General features: G+C 31.7%; 1 protein-coding gene across 2 annotated transcripts; it reads right to left on the reverse strand.

Annotated features, from left to right (window-relative positions):
- Positions 1 to 2,044: 2,044 nt before the first annotated feature.
- LOC105797259 (uncharacterized) lies at positions 2,045 to 5,240 on the reverse strand. Of its 2 annotated transcripts, XM_052628141.1 has the most exons (5): positions 4,791 to 5,240; positions 3,057 to 3,114; positions 2,933 to 2,958; positions 2,648 to 2,762; positions 2,045 to 2,253 (listed from the first exon to the last, which is right to left on the reverse strand). In XM_052628141.1, exons 1-5 carry the CDS (start codon positions 4,942 to 4,944, stop codon positions 2,052 to 2,054), a joined length of 555 nt encoding a protein of 184 aa, XP_052484101.1. In that variant the 5' UTR covers positions 4,945 to 5,240; the 3' UTR covers positions 2,045 to 2,051. The 2 variants fall into 2 exon arrangements, with proteins under 2 accessions (XP_052484101.1, XP_052484102.1); XM_052628142.1 differs by lacking the exon at positions 2,648 to 2,762 and having other exon boundaries at positions 2,084 to 2,253; positions 4,791 to 5,235.
- Between the last annotated feature and the right edge of the window lie 13,637 nt (positions 5,241 to 18,877).

Below are 18,877 nucleotides of genomic sequence, written 5' to 3' on the forward strand. Positions count from 1 at the left end.
TTGTTTAATTTGATAAAAAGGACTTAATAGCGTAAAATGCAAACGTGACTTTCTATTTGTTAAAATACTAATTTACTATGGCTTATTAATTGATAAGTCCTTAAAATGATATTAGGTCACTTTATAGGCAAGATAACGGTAATGGACCACCATTAAAAGGTTTTGTTATTAAATTAAAAAGGTTAATTTGGTGATTGGCTTAGTAATATTAATTATAATAAAACAAAGCCACATTAGTGTTCATCTTTTCTTCATTATTTTCAACCGATAATAAGTAAGAAAAGGAGAATATAGAAGCTAGAGAAGAGGACCGCCGCATGCAGTGGAAAAACCATGAAATTGTTTGTTTAGAAGCTAAAATTTTGAAGTGGCAGGGTAACTCTTCTAAACTCTCCATTACCTATAGCTTTTTATTGATAAATTCTGGTTAAATTGTTGATCTAATTTTGACCGAATGTTTGAGGGAAGGAAAAAATTGAATTGTTATAATCGGTGTTGGGAAATATTAGCAAGCTTTCCTTGAATTTTTTTTTATTTCTTTAGAGTTTGATAATTTTTGAAATTGTTAAACTGCTGTCCGAATTTTACCCTCATTAATATTGTTAATTGCTGCTCTATTTATACTGTCCGATTGTGGTATTGATGTTGTTCGAATACTGCATTGTTAATGATGTTCAGTGAGTGGTGTATTTATGTTGCTTTAAGGACTGTTGTTTGGTGTATTAATTTAGCAGAAAAATATGTTATTTTAAGGACTATTGTTTGGTGTATTAATGCAGCAGAAAAATTCTTGTTTAGTCGTCAATTAATGTTGTCTAAGTGACTGTATTTATGTTGTTTTAAGGACTATTGTTTGGTGTATTAAAGCAGCAGTAAATTGTTGTTTAGATGTCAATAAATGAGGTTTGAATGACTTTAAATTATGTTAATAATGGTCGAAGTTGCAAATGAATAAATAGTGATGTATTTATTATGTCTGAAATTTGAGAAAATGAGTGTTTGATGCTGCCTTTAATGTAGCCGAGAAGGTAATAAAAGACCAATATAATGCTACAGAATTTATGTCTTAAGTGTTAGTTAATGAGTTAGTTATATGGTAATAAATAGTCGTATGTTTATATCGTTTGGGCGGTTTGTGGACTATTAATTAATGTTAATTAATGTTGTCTAAATTGATGTCAGATTAAGCTATTGAAGAGTGTAATTAGTAATTAATATGTACTGCATCAATAAGTTAACTGTTAATTATTATTAAAATTGGTTTTAGTGGATTAATTGGGCTGCTGTAATGCAGGATTTGAATGCTGTTTGAATTGATATTAAGTACTTAATTATACTGCCATATTTTTTGTATATTAATGTTGTTTATTAAAGAGTATCTTAATGCCATCCAAATATGTAAATCTTTCAGACTTTAAGTTTAATGAACTAATATAAATTCCTATTGTATTCATGTTGTCCAAATTGGAATAAATTGGATAACGGTTGTGTTTGTAATGACCATTTGTGAGGAATAAATATGTTTTTACTAATTGTAATTTAATGACACTACACCAAAACAGGTTTTTAACGGCGTTTTTTATGCCTTTAGCGGCGCTTTTTAGTGTCGCTAAAAGTATTTGTGGCGTTTTTGAAAACGCCGCAAAAAATGCCGCTGTTCTCAACGCCGCAAACGTTTGTGGCGTTTTTATAAATAAACGCCGCTATAGATCAAGACCTTTAGCGGCGCTTTTTCAACAAACGCAGCTATAGATCAGGATCTTTAGCGGCGCTTTTTTACAAACGCCGCTATAGATCAATACCTTTAGCGGCGCTTATACTACAAACGCCGCTATAGCTCAAGACCTTTAGCGACGCTTCTCGCAAAAACGCCACTAAAAACATAACATTTAAAAAAATTATTTTAATCAAATAATATTTATTTTTATGATAAATATTATATTATGTTTTATTTTTTAATTTGAACTTTAAATATACTTTTAAGGATAAAAGTATTATTTAATAGAAAATTTTAACTTTAAAACTAAATATAAAAATTAATGAATTTAGTTTTAGAATTTAAAATAATAAATTAATAACACAATTAAAATCCAAAAGTTAGAACTCAAGTTGTCGTAAATATTAAAGTAATATTTACACATTGCAAGGTAATAAAAAATACAATGCATTTTCTTAATCAAGTAAATCTTGGTAATAAAAAATACAATGCAAACTACATCTGCTACATTCCTGGTTATCCAATCTTCATGTACCCTGCAGAATTGGGAAAATAATTATAGTGCATTAAAACAAAAATTGATATTGACAAGTTAAATATGAATGGGAAACAACATGAATGCAAAAATTAATACTCGAGGAAATTGACAACTTAGCTATCTCAACCATGGAAATGAATTAGATATTGAATAAGAGAGATTACAGCAATGAAACCAATGAATTCCTAGTTTACATATGTATGTGCCATTGGACTTGTTAAGTGAAGAATGAGAACCAAATTTTTTTCAATGACTACAGGACATAAGACCAAGAGCATCAAAAGTTTCCAAACATGAAACAACTAATCTATTAAGCAAGTCAGAAAATCAACGAGCTTATTGTTTTAGCTAATAGTGGAACAAGGAGACAATTGAGATCAATTGAGACTAACCTCGGCTGAGATGCAGAAGTTTCACGACAATCAGAAAAGATCACCTTGATATACTTATAATCTTCGCACCATAAATAATCAAAGTAATAATCATCGATATTATTCACCTTGTTGCCTAACCTCACATAATAATCAAAATAAATTTTAAAATCACTCAAAAATTTTAAATAGATTACATCAACATATATTGAGCATAGCAACCTTCTAAAGAGAAAATCAAACAAATCAACTAAACAAACATAGAAAAATTGATGCTTCAAACCAAAACACCAGAATTTACTTTACCTCCATCCCATGGGGTGTCATCAAGTCTGCAAATCCATCAAGTAAAGACATTAGCACAATTTAATAGAACTTTAATCTAAAAAGAAAGTACATAAAGATTCTCTAGTCTTATTTCATAATATACCCAAATATAACAGCATTCCAAAGCATAATGTTGTTATCTTGAGGTGCACCACTAATTCCTGCACAAAATAAATGATAAAAAAGGCCACAATTCTTTAGCATAAACAGCAAACAAATTAGATGAAAACCGGACTTCTACAACTAAACCGAGTTTAGAACATCAGTTCTATAGCTTCACATGTTGATTGACATTCAAATCTCAATATTTACTTTGAGGTGCATGCAAAGACCCGCCAAGTCACGAGCTACACAACAAGAAGAGACTGTTTTCAATCCCATAAGCTCTAGTTAACATCGCAAGGTTCAATTAAACTCTTCCAACTAGGAATCTCAAGCTCTAATCGTTGGGAAACATCAATTCGCACACCAATCATAAACGTTGATATTTTTATTTGCTTACAGATTACATAATAGTGAAAAAAATCATACGGGGCATAAAGCACACTATTGCTTTTAAATTCTGCTCTGGACACTGATTCAGCAAATCACAACCATTAAATATGAAACTAAGCATAGAAAATCCCAGAGAATCTAAGCATAAAAAGTTAAAATTGCCATGGAAATAAGCTAAAAACACAAATCTAATTAACACCCAAGAGAAATCAATCCTAACCCAAAATCCGTAACCATGACAACAATAAAAAGCTTCAACATATCTATATATTAAAACAATACATATAGACTACGTTGAAATTAGACATCTAAATGCAAACACGTTTGCATCTTATTGTTTTTTTTTCTTCTCGTTTGGGTGGATGGGAAAGCAAAGGCAAAAAAAAGTTATTATTTGTCAGCCCCTGTGCTTTTTAAACATTAGAATTTAGCCATTCTACTTGCTTTTAATTTTAAATTTTAATCTCTCTTCTTATTTGATTTAAAAATTTAATCAATAAAATTTAAATTGAATTTTATAAATTTAAAATGAGTTACCAATTTAAACTTCAATTTTGAAATCAAAGCTTTAAATATAAAAATGCTGCATATTCAAAAATCAACAAAAGTCTAATAAAAGTGGGTGTGTGTTATTAATTGAATTTTAATTTTAAATCAATTATAGAGGAGCTGAATTACTGAAATTAAAAACAGAAGACCAAATTTCAAAATTTTAAAAAATACATAAACTTTTATTTTGAACTCCAATTATCCCTTAAAAGATATTCAAAAAGAAAAAAGAAACGAACCGATGACCAGAAAAACCAGATTCAAGAACCCAAATCATAATCAACAAATAACATAAGCTCATTGGCACACAATTACACACATATTAGATGCCAAATCCAAATCTAAACATAAACCGCCGGAATAAAGCTACCAAATACAAGATAAACACCACATCATGCAAATGCAGACTAGGCTATACATAGAGAAGTTGGAGCATAAACACCAACTCTAAGCCACTTTCCCATGCCTACCCCTGTTCATTCTTGCACAATACTCGAACAAGCTCCCATCAAAACATGGAAATAATTCAGTTTGAAGATTATTAAAACCAACTTTTTTAATGTTTGTCGAAAAGGTAAAGAGGAACAAAATCATGTGAAAATGATGCAGTGATGCAGAAATAAATAAACAATGCATTAATTCATTCATTCATGACAAAAATTATGTCAGATTTTTCCTCTTAAGCCTCAATAATTTATACTTGAACCCAAACTTTGTATAAACAAGGCATATAATTAAAGCAAATAAATCGAAATCAAAATTAAAATTAAAACAAGAGTATGAAATTAGAGACCTGGTAGTGTCGTTATCAGGGTTGTTCGACGATCACCAACGTGGTGTTCGACGTTGCAAACGACAGCTCCTTCGGGGATAGATCTAAGAGGCAACACGTTTCCGACCATAAGGGTGGCCTTCTTACCACAGTACACGAACTGTCCGGTGTACATACCCTCAGCGGCGACGAACAGTTCATTCTGCTTCTTGTAACGGAATGGGTGACAGAACACGACGCGAGCTAAGGGTGCACCGCGGCCTGGGTCATGGATAACATCGGTGATGACGCCTTTGAGGTAGTTGTTTCATTCACCGAAGTCGAGGTTGGGAAAATGGGCGGGACCAACGAAGATGTAGAGGGCTGTCGATTTGGGGAAATTGGGGGCAAAAAATAAAGGAGAAATGGTTTGGGAAAAATAAAATGGGGAAAAAAGAAAAAGATTTCAGGTGGGATTTCATTTGAAATTTTGGGAAAAAGAAGGGGGAAAAAAAGAAGGGATTTTATAAAAACCGAGCCATTTTAAAAAAAGAAGGGAAATTACGGCGTTTTTTAGTAGCGCCACTAATGTCCAGGTAAAATGACACCATTTTGCGAAAAGTGAGAACAGAACCTTGCGGCGTTTTTCCCTTAGCGCCGCTAATGACCACCTTTAGCGGCATTTTTTCCTTAGCGCCGCAAAACCCATTAAATTCGCAGTCAAAAACTGCACCGTTCTGTCTTCATTATTAAGAATATTTTGCGGCGTTTTTGTTCAAAACGTCGCTAATGTCTAGTTTATTATATTCAAATTATAATTTTATTTTTTTATAATTTTTACAATTTTTTACAATTTTACAATTTTTATAATTTTAAATTATTATATTCAAATTATTATATATTGCATATCAATTTTAAATTAATAATCTTTACAATTTATTATTATCTCTTTTACAATTATATAAATAACTTATTTAATATATAAATTAAAAAGTACTAATTAATTCAAATCTTAAACCCGAACCCGACCCCAAATCCCTAACCCCTAACCCCTAAACTTTATTTAATATAAAAATTAAAAAACACTAATTAATCTAAACCTTAAACCCGACCCCAAATCCCTAACCCCTAAATTTTATTTAATATATAACTTAAAAAATACTAATTAATCTAAACCCTAAACCATAACCCGATCCCTAACCCTTAACCCTTAACCCCTAACCCTTAATCTCTAAACCTTATTTAATATATAATTAAAACACACTAATTAATCTAAATCCCTAAACTCTAACCTAACACCGATTTTATCAACCCTAAATCCCTAACTCTTAACATCTAACCCATAACCTAACCCCTAACCCTGAATCCCTAACCCTTAACCCCTAACCCCTAAACCTTATTTAATATATAATTAAAATACACTAATTAATCTAAACCCTAAACTCTAACTTAACACCGAATTTCTAAACCCTAAATCCCTAACTCTTAACATCTAACCCCTAACCTAACCCTTAACCCTTAACCCATAAACCTTAAATCACATTAACCCTTAAACCAGAATCCCTAATCCATAATCCCTAATTCCATAATCTATAAAACTTAAAATTGTAACTCCTAAACTAATCTTAAATCCTAAATTAACCATATATATACCCTAAACCATATTTATTAAACCCTAAACTATAATGATAATTAAATTAAATATTTTAAAATTAATACCATTATATTTGAAATTATTTAGTATATAAATTAAAAATCAATCAGTCATCTACCCAAAAATTTTAAAATTATGGCTTAATAATAGTATTTTAATTTTTCTATTTTTAACAAATATTTTTCTATGTTTTTATTTCAATTTATTTCTACGTGTCATTATTTCAAATTAATCTATTTTTAACAAATATTCGTTTAAAAATAAATTGAATTTTAATTAATATAAATAAACAAATTAAATAGTAATTAATTCAATATTTTAAAATTAATACTATCCCTTTTACGATTAAATAGTAATTAATTCATGATGAAGACGGTGGTGGAAGAGAGAAACACTCAGGTGTTTTGAGGATACCAAAATTTTTAATCATTAATCATTAATCATTAATCATTAATTTATAAAGCGCCGCAAAATTTTTTCATTTTGAACAAAACGACGCCGTTTTGCTATTCTAAAAATTTTTTATTTTTTTTATAAGTCGATTTATTTTTTGCGGCGTTTTTATATGAAACGCCGCTATTGCTTACCTTTAGCGGCGCTTCTTATAAAGCGCCGCAAAATTTTTTCATTTTGAACAAAACGACGCCGTTTTGCTATTCTAAAATTTTTTATTTTTTATAAATTGATTTATTTTTTTGGCGTTTTAGTAGGAAGCGCCGCTATTGTTACCTTTTAGCGCTTCTTATAAAGCGCCACAAAATTTTTTCATTTTGAACAAAACGACGCCGTTTTGCTATTCTAAAATTTTTTTATTTTTTTATAAATTGATTTATTTTTTGCGACATTTTTATAGGAAACGCCGCTATTGCTTACCTTTAGCGGTGCTTCTTATAAAGCGCCACAAAATTTTTTCATTTTGAACAAAACGACGCCGTTTTGCTATTCTAAAAAAATTTTATTTTTTTTTATAAGTTGATTTATTTTTTGCGGCGTTTTTATAGGAAACGCCGCTATTGCTTACCTTTAGCGGCTTCTTATAAAGCGCCGCAAATTTTTTTCATTTTGAACAAAACGACGCCGTTTTGCTATTCTAAAAATTTTTTATTTTTTTTATAAGTTGATTTATTTTTTGCGGCGTTTTTATATGAAACACCGCTAAAGCCCTGGGCATTAGCGGCGCTTTACCAAAAACGCCGCTAAATCCCTGAAAGTTCAGAAAACGGCGTCGTTGGGCTTAGGTTTTTTTGCGGCGCTTTATCAAAAACGCCGCTAAAGCCCTAGGCATTAGCGGCGCATACTTAAAAACGCCGCTAAATCCCCGAAAGCTTAAAAAACAGCATCGTTGGGCTTAGGTTTTTTTGCGGCGCTTTCCCAAAAATGCCGCTAAAACCCTGAACATTAGCGGCGCTTTCTTAAAAACGCCGCTAAATCCCCGAAGGCTCAGAAAACGGCATCGTTGGGCTTAGGTTTTTTGCGGCGCTTTCTCAAAAACGCCGCTAATGCTTTTTTTAGTGGCGTTTTCCGTAATTCGCCACTAATGATCGATCATTAGCGGCGTTTTTTATCCAAACGCCGCTAAAAACGCCGCTAAAAGCCTGTTTTGGTGTAGTGTGATAGAATGGTTTGAGTTTGAACTTGATTTGATACTTGAGTTAGTTAATATATTGATTTATTATTATGCTTTGATAGTGAAACAAATAGATCGATTAGGAATCGGGGAAAAGATACGGTCGTGGAATAATCATCTATGACTTGAGATAAGTCTATAAGCATATAAATGTCGTTAAATTTGATAATATATAAATGTTACATGATGAATGGAACTTTTGTGAATATATTTGTGTATGGTCGAATGTGTATTGAGCAAAGGAGCTATATTTCTAGTTCGATCCGATCTAGATTCAATGTCCAAAAGTCTCGTTGATATATGACTACTTGTAAGACCACGTCTGGGACGTTGGCGTTGTACGAGCTTTCTGATTATCCGTGTATCCTTTTTAATTCCGAACGGTTCCACAGGCAATGTGAAGTAAAGACCAAATGTGAAATCGAATTAAAAGGTTCAGGTATGTATTCATACTATGATATGAATTCAAGGTAAGTTGTAAACTTGAATTGATGTACTTGTGATATTATAAGTGATTCGGCCTAATGATATAGTTGTGATATTTAAGAGTGATAATTATATATGTTTATGAGTATTGGTGCATTTAGCTATATGATTTTAAATGCTAATTTACATTTGAAAACATATAAACTTGTGAGTGTGATATATGTATATTTCATTAAGGTTTGGACTGACTCGGTTAATTGACTTAGTGTTAATGTTCATATGATTATTGTTCGCTTATGACTTACTAAGCTATGAAAGCTTATTGTGTGTATGTTTGCTCTTCGTTTTATAAATTTTGGAAGTTGGTTACGAGCTCGGGGATCGTCAGAGAAGACTATCACACTATCGACTCCTTTCGGTATTTTGTTAAGTTTGAATTCGATCTTATGGCATGTATAGCATAGCTGAAATGCTTGATTTTGGGTTATGTAATATTGGGCCATGTGAAAATGGCTTATTTCTTTTGGTTAAGCTTAGTTTCTATCCTTTTGAATATAATGGATTTATTTGATACTTGAGCAATTAGATTCGGTCATGGTATAATTATGTGTGACTTGTTTAATATGTTTTGTTAATGATCAATTGAATTAAGTCATGGTTTAAGCTTGTATCGAAAGTAATATGTATTTCATACGTATGTGATATATATATATTAGGTGTATGCTTAGTGATAAGGTTTTGATATGTGGATTGAGTAAATGGGTAAAATGCTAAGTATATTAAAATGAAATGATAGTTAAGTTCGGTTATAAGATATGGAAAATATGTGTAATTTTGGTCATGATTTAGGCTTGTTTTAGAAGTGTGTTTTATGTTATAAATGAATGTATGAATTTGACATTGGTAAATGAGAAATGATATGTATAATTTTAATATATGAATTAAGTATTATGCATGCCATATAAGTGTGATGTGTTTGACAAGAAGATATGTAATAAATATGATTTGGTTGCGGTTTATTATGGATTCATTTATAATGTATAATTTGATTTATGGATAAGCTTGAAAGTGGTAAATGATTGTGTAGTTATATTTGACTAGTGATGGGAAAAACAAATACATATACCTATGATATGTTTAATTGTGGTTCGTTATTTAAATGTTGAAAGATTGATTTGAAATGTGTTAAATATGTGGTAGCAAATTCGGCTTTAGTAAATGGTTCATTTTGATAAGCATGTGAGTTGGGTGTAATATTATTTACCTATTTGTGATCGAATATGATAAATTTTATTATTGAAAAATGCATATGAATTGGTAAGGAACAAGATACTATTCTATTATTTGTAATGTTTGCTAATGTTTCATACATGTTTTTTTTAAATAGGATAAATGATCGTTTTTTTGACTTAATGAGTGAATTTGCAAAAGTACATATATTGTTATGTTTGATAATTAACTAATGGAACGGGCTTTTATAAGCAGATGGATATATGTATGCGGTATATGTGAAATAAAATAGGTTTGATGATTAATTAAAAGTCTGAAAGCCATGAACTTTAGTCATAAGGTTTGGTTATTGAGATTATATGATATATGTATTATGATCGATGTAAATTAGTTGGGTCGAATAAGTGATTAAATTATTAATATTGATATGTTTAAATTTTTAAAGCATGACTTGTTTATATACCTTAAGTAGTAAGCATGATTGGATTTTAGTTGGTTAAGTGAACTCTATGTATAATAATTTTATTTGAATGTATATTGGTTTATAAGTTGTGTGATATTGATATTAAATATAAAATGCATGTGTATTGATGTGATTAAATTACGAAACAAGAAATGTAGTAAATGTCTGTTCTGATCTATATTATGTCCGGTAATGCCTTGTAACCCTAATCCAGCGACGAATATGGGTTTGGGGTATTACAGAATCACCTTAGACCTTAGACTATTTTTAATAAGTATTATTAAGTCTCTATTGTTTTTGGTTTGTAATTTTTAATTATTCCTGGTCTGTGGCTTGATAACTTTTCATTTGGGGATTTTTGCATGCATGGATTACTTAAGCATAATAACCAAAAAATGCATGATATCGAGCTTAAGTAAATTTTTAACATTGATCCTTAATTTTCACAGCATTGCAAAGAAACCGTTTTCGAAAAAAAATAAATTAATAAGGCAACTAGATTTCCAAAATGACATGAATAATGGTTTTTCCACTGCATTAGTTAACATCAAGGTTTTACAAAGTAAAGCGATGAACAAACAATTTTTCTAAAACAACACTGTCAATAATAAAATGAATCTTAAGTACACACGACCTAATAAATGAGTGTTTTTAAACTAACTCAAAGTACAACTGCGATTTTTCTCTAAAATGAGTTTATTTAAGGTCTTCAACAGTAACATAAGTTAGCTTAGTCATTTTCAGTGGCTAATGTAGCCTTCTCAATCTGGCCATAACATCTATGTCACATCCCAAAATTGGGCCTAGATGTTTTGGGGGTAAAATGGCAATTTTAGCTCATATGTGTTCGGAATTTCGTAGCATTGTAAACCGAAAATGTCTTCATCTATAGCTTTTAGGAAATTAAATCAATTTTTGAAAATGAGTTTCAAAATACCTTTAATTTTGAATAAGGATTGTTTTGTAAAAGGATTCAAACATGGAGTAGTTATAAAGCAATTACATCAAAGTTTTAAAAATACCCTATTTTCTCTTCCATCTTCATAAAACCCACGTTAGATTCTTCTCCATATTTTTTTGTCATCCCTTGCTCTCCCAAGCCTCTCCCGTTCGACTTTATTTTACAAATCTTAATCTTTTGATCTCTATTATCACCTAATCAATAAATCTCCATAGAATTTTAAGAAAAACACCTAAAAACACCATTGATTTCATCATTTCTCGACTTTCGAGTTTTTTGGGATTTTGATCAAATGTTTGATTCTTAGTCAACTAAGGTAACGATTTGATTTTTTATTAGTTTTTTATGTTATTTGATCATTTAAACTAAGTTTTTAGCCATTAAATTGAATGTTTTGAATAAAAGCCGAAATTTGGGTCATTAATGATGGATTTTGGGATTTTGAATAAAAACAAGGTTCAAAGTGTTTTCCCTTTAGTTTTGATGTGATTAGAAGGTTTATAAACATTTCTTAAAGTTTCGTTAAAAAATTCTAATATTTTAATATATTTTCGTGAAAATTGCCATTGTTTCTCAAAATTTTGAATCCATGAATTTGTATAGTTTTGAGTAGTTTGAAGGTTGAGAATTGTTTTTAGATGTATAATTAGATCATTGGAATCGATTATAGGCAATGGGAATGAGTAAAGATTAGGATATTTGTGTTTCAAGTTTGTTAGTCGAAATTTCAGTTTCATGACGAATATAGCTTAGGCTTGCATTTTTTGTTGATTTAAGTGAGTCTTTGGTTGCTAATTGATTGTGTACATTGTGTGGTTATTATGAGTGAAGCATTGAAACCATTAGAGCCTTCTAAGAGCAAGGGGAAAGGCAAGGAAAAGCTAGTTTAAGCTTTCAGCAGTTAGGCAAAAGCGTGATCGGTGAGTGTTTGGAATATCTACTTGTAGACACAATTCATAGTGTTAATTGGGAGCTTAGGAATAGCCTAGACCCCTATCTTAAGTTTCAAGTGTAAGGATTCTATGTCCCTTACTTTATTTTGACAAATTATGTGTTTATGTGAATAATTGTGGATTGATTATTATGATGCGATATTGTGATATGAGACACGTGTGATACTATTGTGAATTGTGTTGTGTTGTGGGCATGATATACATGGCAAATGACAGTAATAATGATATGCTAATAATACAAATATGTAGCGAAAGCGAGCAAAATTTCAGTAAGTATATATGTGCTGAATTGTGGAATGTGATATTATTATGACAGGTAATATGTGAGAATACTTGTATGTGATATATGATGTACTGATTTTAATGCACACATATGTGGTTGAATATGTGATGGTTCTGTAACACCCCTAACCCGCATCCGTCACTAGATTAAGGTTACGAAGCATTACTGTACAAACAGAACATTTAAACATTCATAATATAAAAGAACCATTCTTATACATGTCATCCCTAATTTGAGCCTTCAAGGACCTAGAAAACACCTTAAAAACAATTCGGGACCAAATTGAAAACATTTAGAAAGTATAGGAAAAAGTTGCAAAATTTTGACTACAGAGGTCACACGGCCGTGTGCCTCAGACGGTTGAGACACACGCCCTTGTCTCAGGCAATGTAACATTCGAAATAGGGACAGACGGCCATGTCCTAGCCCATGTCCTTACTCATGTAACTCTCAAATTATCCCCATACGTTCATGTACCAGGCCGTGTACTAGGTCGTGTAAAAGCCTGACTTGCATGTAAAAGAACCTACAAGGGACACACGGCCATGTCACCAGGCTACGTGTCACACACGGCTGAGACATGAATTTGCTCAAAAATTAGGTCATTTCCAACTCTAAACCATACATACACCTAACGACATTTTTGTGCACATAATCAAGACATCAAACCTTACCAAAACTTACATATAATAACCAAATTCAATAGTCCTAAACCAATCAACCAATATGTCATTCAAGGCACCTCAATTGTAAACATTCAAACTTACCTAAACATATATATTTTACCACATTTCAACCATACACATCTGGTTAAATACCATCTCAAAACAAACCATATCTTGACCATATTGAAACCAATTCATCACATATCATTTTAGTCATTCAAACATGCATCATAACTTAATCACAGTAACATATACTAATAAGGCATCAAAAGTTTCAAACCAAGTAACTTATACAATCCAAATCATCAAACAACATTCAACTAAACATCATTATAAGTCCACCTATACATGTCATTATAACTCTTAGCCAAAAATGTTCAAAACTACTGAATTAATTGCTGGATAGTGTGAAAGGTCTCTGATGAAATTCCAACCAAATCAAACCTTCTGATGATCTACAAGAAAATAAAACAACTAATGTAAGCAATAATGCTTAGTAAGTTCGTATAAAGACAACTTAACTATTGACATAATAGAATAAACAACGAAGCATAATTTTTATTATATTTTAAGCTATCTTTAATTTTCTATTCACTACACCTCTCATGGATAACTGGTGTAGCCTTTCATATTCATGTATATATATTTTCCTTATAAGCATTTCATATAGCCATTTTACTTAAACCTTTCTTCTTACCATAACACTTACACCTTTAACATATAGTTATTCGTAATTCATCTTTCATTTCAAACTTTCCTATAAGTATATCATCCCGAAACCACTTACTTTCACTAAACAAGATGAAAGCTAAATAAATAAATTAATCATACTTGTTATTCATTTACGAAGCACTTATAGGATTAGTACTAAAAATGGTTTATAGTATGCTTATTGTACTATAATAATTCAACCCAAACTCATACATATATGTGTATAAACATCTATTTTTAACCTAATAATCATCAATACGATGATACTAACATATGATCAAGTAATTCATTAAACATTTAACATTTAACATTTAACATTTACTAATGTCTTGACTATACATTAGCCTTTATCATTTAAACAATTTTGTAAATTCCATTCACATTCAGCCTGATGAACTAGTAACTTGACTCGGATACTCAGGTAACTACACCACACCAGAGGCATCATAGATGCATAACAGGGGCACTGAAGTGCAGACAGGGGCGCAAATGTGCAAACAGGGTTATCGTAGTGCGAACAAGGACACCGAAGTGTATACAAGGGTACCAAAGTGCAAACAGGGGCATCTAAGTGCAAATCTCATACAAGTGCGCATTCTAACCCTATTGGCATGCCAATCTTATCCTAATCGTTTACTATGTCCAAATGGGTATTTAAACAAAATTATAACTTTCATGAATCAGAGGCACTTCCATATATCTCCATACACATGCTTTAACAATTCATAACCATTCCAAAATCACATATATCATATTTCATAACTATTCAATAGTTTTCAAATAAATCATTTCTCACCTTATATTCAAATATAATATTTTGATTTCCAATTCACACATTAAACATCATATATATATATATATATATATATATATACATTAATAAATCAGTAGTAACATTATGTATATATATGTATGTACAATTCTATACCTTCAAACTTACCTCGACAATCACAGTTGTAAAACGAGGCCGACGATTAATCCGACACATTAGCTTTTCCCCAATTTAAATCTGTTTGATTCGTTTTTGGATCTAAATAAATAATAATTTTTCATTCAACTAATACAATTCTAGCACTTAAATAATATTTCTAATACAATTAAGTCCTCCTATAAAAATTTTACAAATTCATCCCAATATTTTACCTTTTATGCAATTTAGCCCCTATACGAAACTTGAAAATTTACCATTTTAGTTAAAATTAATGCTAGAAAATTTTCATCGAGTTCATAATCAGCCCATTTTATCATCATTTCATAATATTTACCTTGAATTTTACTATTTTCACAATTTAATCATTAATCATAAATCCATTAAAATCAATTAAAAAATACTTATAAATAACAAATAATACTTTAAATTTATCATTTAACATCTAAAATCACAAAGATTCATTAATGACAACATTCAAAATCTTTAATAGTTTCAAAAACGATGGTATGGGCTAGCTAGACCTAGTTGCAACGATCTCAAAAACATAACAATTATTAGAAACAGAATGAAATCACATACCATGCATCAAAATTTCAGCTTGGCCGAAAGCTTTTCCTCCCCACACCATAGCTATTCGGTTGTGAATTAAAGAATGAAGAAGAAGATGATTTAGATTTGGTTTATTTTAGATTAAATTATTTAATTACTAATATACCCTTTTAAAATCATTAAATTTACCATGCAACCTATCCATGAATATCCCCTCACACTAAATAAGGTATAATTACCATTAAATTCCATTAATTCACCTTTTCAAAGATAATTGATCCATTTAATTAATATAATTCAACTTTTGCAACTTTTACAATTGAGTCCTTTTAATTAATTAACTATCTAAGCATTAAAATTTCTTAACCAAATTTTAATACGACCTTAATAACACTCTGTAAATATTTTAAAATATTTACAACTCGGTTTATAGAAATTAGGTCTCGATACCTCATTTTCTAAAACCACTTGACTTTAGGGTCATACTACTTGAACCAAATTATTCTCTCAAATAGCATAAATTACCAATTCAAAATTTATTTTATTACCATATTTGACTCATAAATATTAAATAATAATATTTACAAACTCACTCGTCGGATTTATGGCCACGAAACCACTGTTTCTAACACCATTAAAAATGATTGTTACAAGTTCAATTAGCATTACTGTGGCACTTAAAGTGTAATTAAATGTGAAACCGATAAGCATGCATTGTGTACAAGCTTATCAGTAATTAAAAATGTGTAATTGCGGATATTTTGGCCTTGTGATCTCTTAAAACGTTGGATATAGTTGGCATACCATAGGATTATAAGTATTCACCCTTGTGCTTTGTGATTTGGGCATTGAGGCCCTGAGACAATTTGAAAACATAAGAGAATGTGAGCTAAGCTCCATTCACCAGGATATGTTGGTGTGTCGGAGATTGTTATCTATATGCTACACTTTTGGGATATGTTCGACTCAATGAGTCACTTGGTGGGTTAGAGATCTATAACACCACAAACCTGGCCTAGACATTATGGCCGAATCTGGCGTGTCACATTGAATTCGTTCCTAAGTTTAAAAACCCCTTTATTATTTAACAAATCATCAAGTCAAAACATTTGCCTTGTTAACTACCATTGTTATTATAGGTTGATCTAAAATCGCAGAAGCTTTTGAAAACTCTAATGTTTAAATTGCGTGTCTTTGAAAATAGTAATTATTTTGAAAATTCGTCTTTTCCTACACTAGCAGTTTAAAATAAGTAAAAGCCTAATTAAAAATTTAAACAAACATAAATGGCCTTATTACATAAAGAAAACCCAACGCAAACTTTAAATTTAAGTAAAAGCAAGTGTATAACAACTGCAGTTGTGTAGCCACCTCTTAGTCCCTCGCAGCACCAAATCGCCTATGGCTGATGATTACCTGTACAGTTAAAAGGAAAGGGTGAGTTTACGAAAACTCAGTGTGTAATCCCCTATCAGTCAATCAGTACACAACAAGCGATGTGATCGGGCTTGAACCCTATTCAAGAATGAAGATATCGGCTTTAGCCCAATCTGATAATAGTGTGGGCCTTAGCCCATTCTGATGTCGACAAAGGCAATAATGCAACCCATCTCAATCCAGCCAACACACCACTCCGTACCACCAACACACCATGTGGGGATAAAATCGACCCACCCAGCTAACACACCAATATCGCAGTAAAGTTGCCAGTAATAGTAACGCAGCAAAGCTGCCATTATCAGTATCGCATCAAAGCTGCCAGTACAGTATACTTCCTCCATAACAGTATCCCAACCCCATGCAGTATGTCGTGTCATAAATCATATGTGTATGCAAAATGTCATACTCAGTAACAGTCATATACAAATCATGAACACATCAGTCAACCTACCTCTATGGGTATAACCATCATTTCCATCAAATAGGGGTAAAACAATCATTCTACCCTTTAGAGGTATTTTGGTCATGGTCATTTTACCTATTTTGGGGTTTCGGAGCAGACATCGACCTCTCAAATGGTCCACAGTCGCCTCGAGCGACTAAGGTAACCTAAATGGTCATAACAGTGTAAATGGACCCCAGGCCAATTACTCGGCCCAAGTGGGCCCACACGCTCGTGTGGCCAGATCAGCCCAGATTTTGCCACGGCTATGAGATCTACATAGCCCAGTCCAGCATTTGCCACAAATCATGAATTTTATCCGTGTGGGCCCCACGAGCCCATTGAGCCCACACGTCTCATTTCAACCCAACGTGGCCCATTACGGCCTAAGCCCATGAAAATGCTCATGGAGGCCTCTACAGTCTATCGCCCATGGTTCTGTTGGAACGCCGGCACCCTTACGGTACAGCAAAAAAAATCCGGCGATCCTAACCATGGATCCATGTGTGAGGAACGAATCGGGGTGAAATAAAGATTGCGAAATTACCGAATCTTTATTTTGAGTAGAATGACGCCTCGGTAACGAGTAATCTGATCTACTATCGAACCAAGCCACAACCTATCGTGACTCCGGCCTCTACGTAATCCACCCAGCTGACAATGAACGGAAGGAATCCCCAAAACTGTTTTGGAGAAGACTTTTCTTTGACGGCTGCTAGACTTACCAAGCAAAGAAAAATGAGATTTTATATCTATTTTTAGGGTTTCTAGAAATTAAATAAATATAACAATGTTTTTTAAACTGAAAATTATAATTACATTAATTATAATAATGATTTCGGTAAACTATATATTTATTTGAATTTATATACGAACCAAATTCATGTTCTCATTATGTGTACAACAACCTTGTACATATAATGTATTCGATATTTGATTACCCAATTAAATTAATTCTATAATTAATTTAATTCAAGTGACAACCAAACACAACACCAACTATGTTTTATTCTGTTCATTTTAACTATAGGGTGTGACCCTGTAGGTTCTTGTAATGTTAGCAGTAATACTAGAACGATTCCAATGTTACAAACAATGAGTGGCACCTAACAATGCATCATTGCTACCTAAGTCACAAGAAATCATGATTCGGCATAACCTTTTTATGATTAACCTTTCATGCAATAATCCTTAAGTCCTTTATCTCTGGATTGGACACAAGTCATGGAATAGTCACACTTGCATAGTCTATTTCATGTTCCTTGATATCTTAAGTAGACTATGATATACAAATAAGTATGACATCTCATATCAGCTTATTTGAGCATGGCCATGCATTTCTAGTCTTACTAAATCAAGTGGCCTAAGATATTACTCCCATTATGTAGGAGAGACTTATCCTATATCGATCAACCATATCCCTCTACACAGATCGTGGTATATCCAACATCAGCCTTTATAGAACAACCCGATTCTGATTATACGTTTGATCGTATCAAAATATACAACTCACGATGTTGGGATTATGATGATCTCAAGTCTGAGGATCATATACATATTAATCACTATGAGTAATGTTGTGACAATTACATAATAATCCAAGAAACATACTCATAACGGGTCAGTCCAATATGTTGTTCTCTAACACACATATTCATGCATCGATTTTGACACTCCATATCAATGACAACTCTTTATCATCAATCAACTACATGTTAGTCTTAATGCATTATTGTTGTCCCAGCCAACAATAATACTTGACTAAGGACCTTTCAAGAATAATCATATTATTCT

The sequence above is a fragment of the Gossypium raimondii genome, chromosome 3 (genome assembly GCF_025698545.1).
Source record: "Gossypium raimondii isolate GPD5lz chromosome 3, ASM2569854v1, whole genome shotgun sequence".
NCBI lineage: Eukaryota > Viridiplantae > Streptophyta > Magnoliopsida > Malvales > Malvaceae > Gossypium > Gossypium raimondii.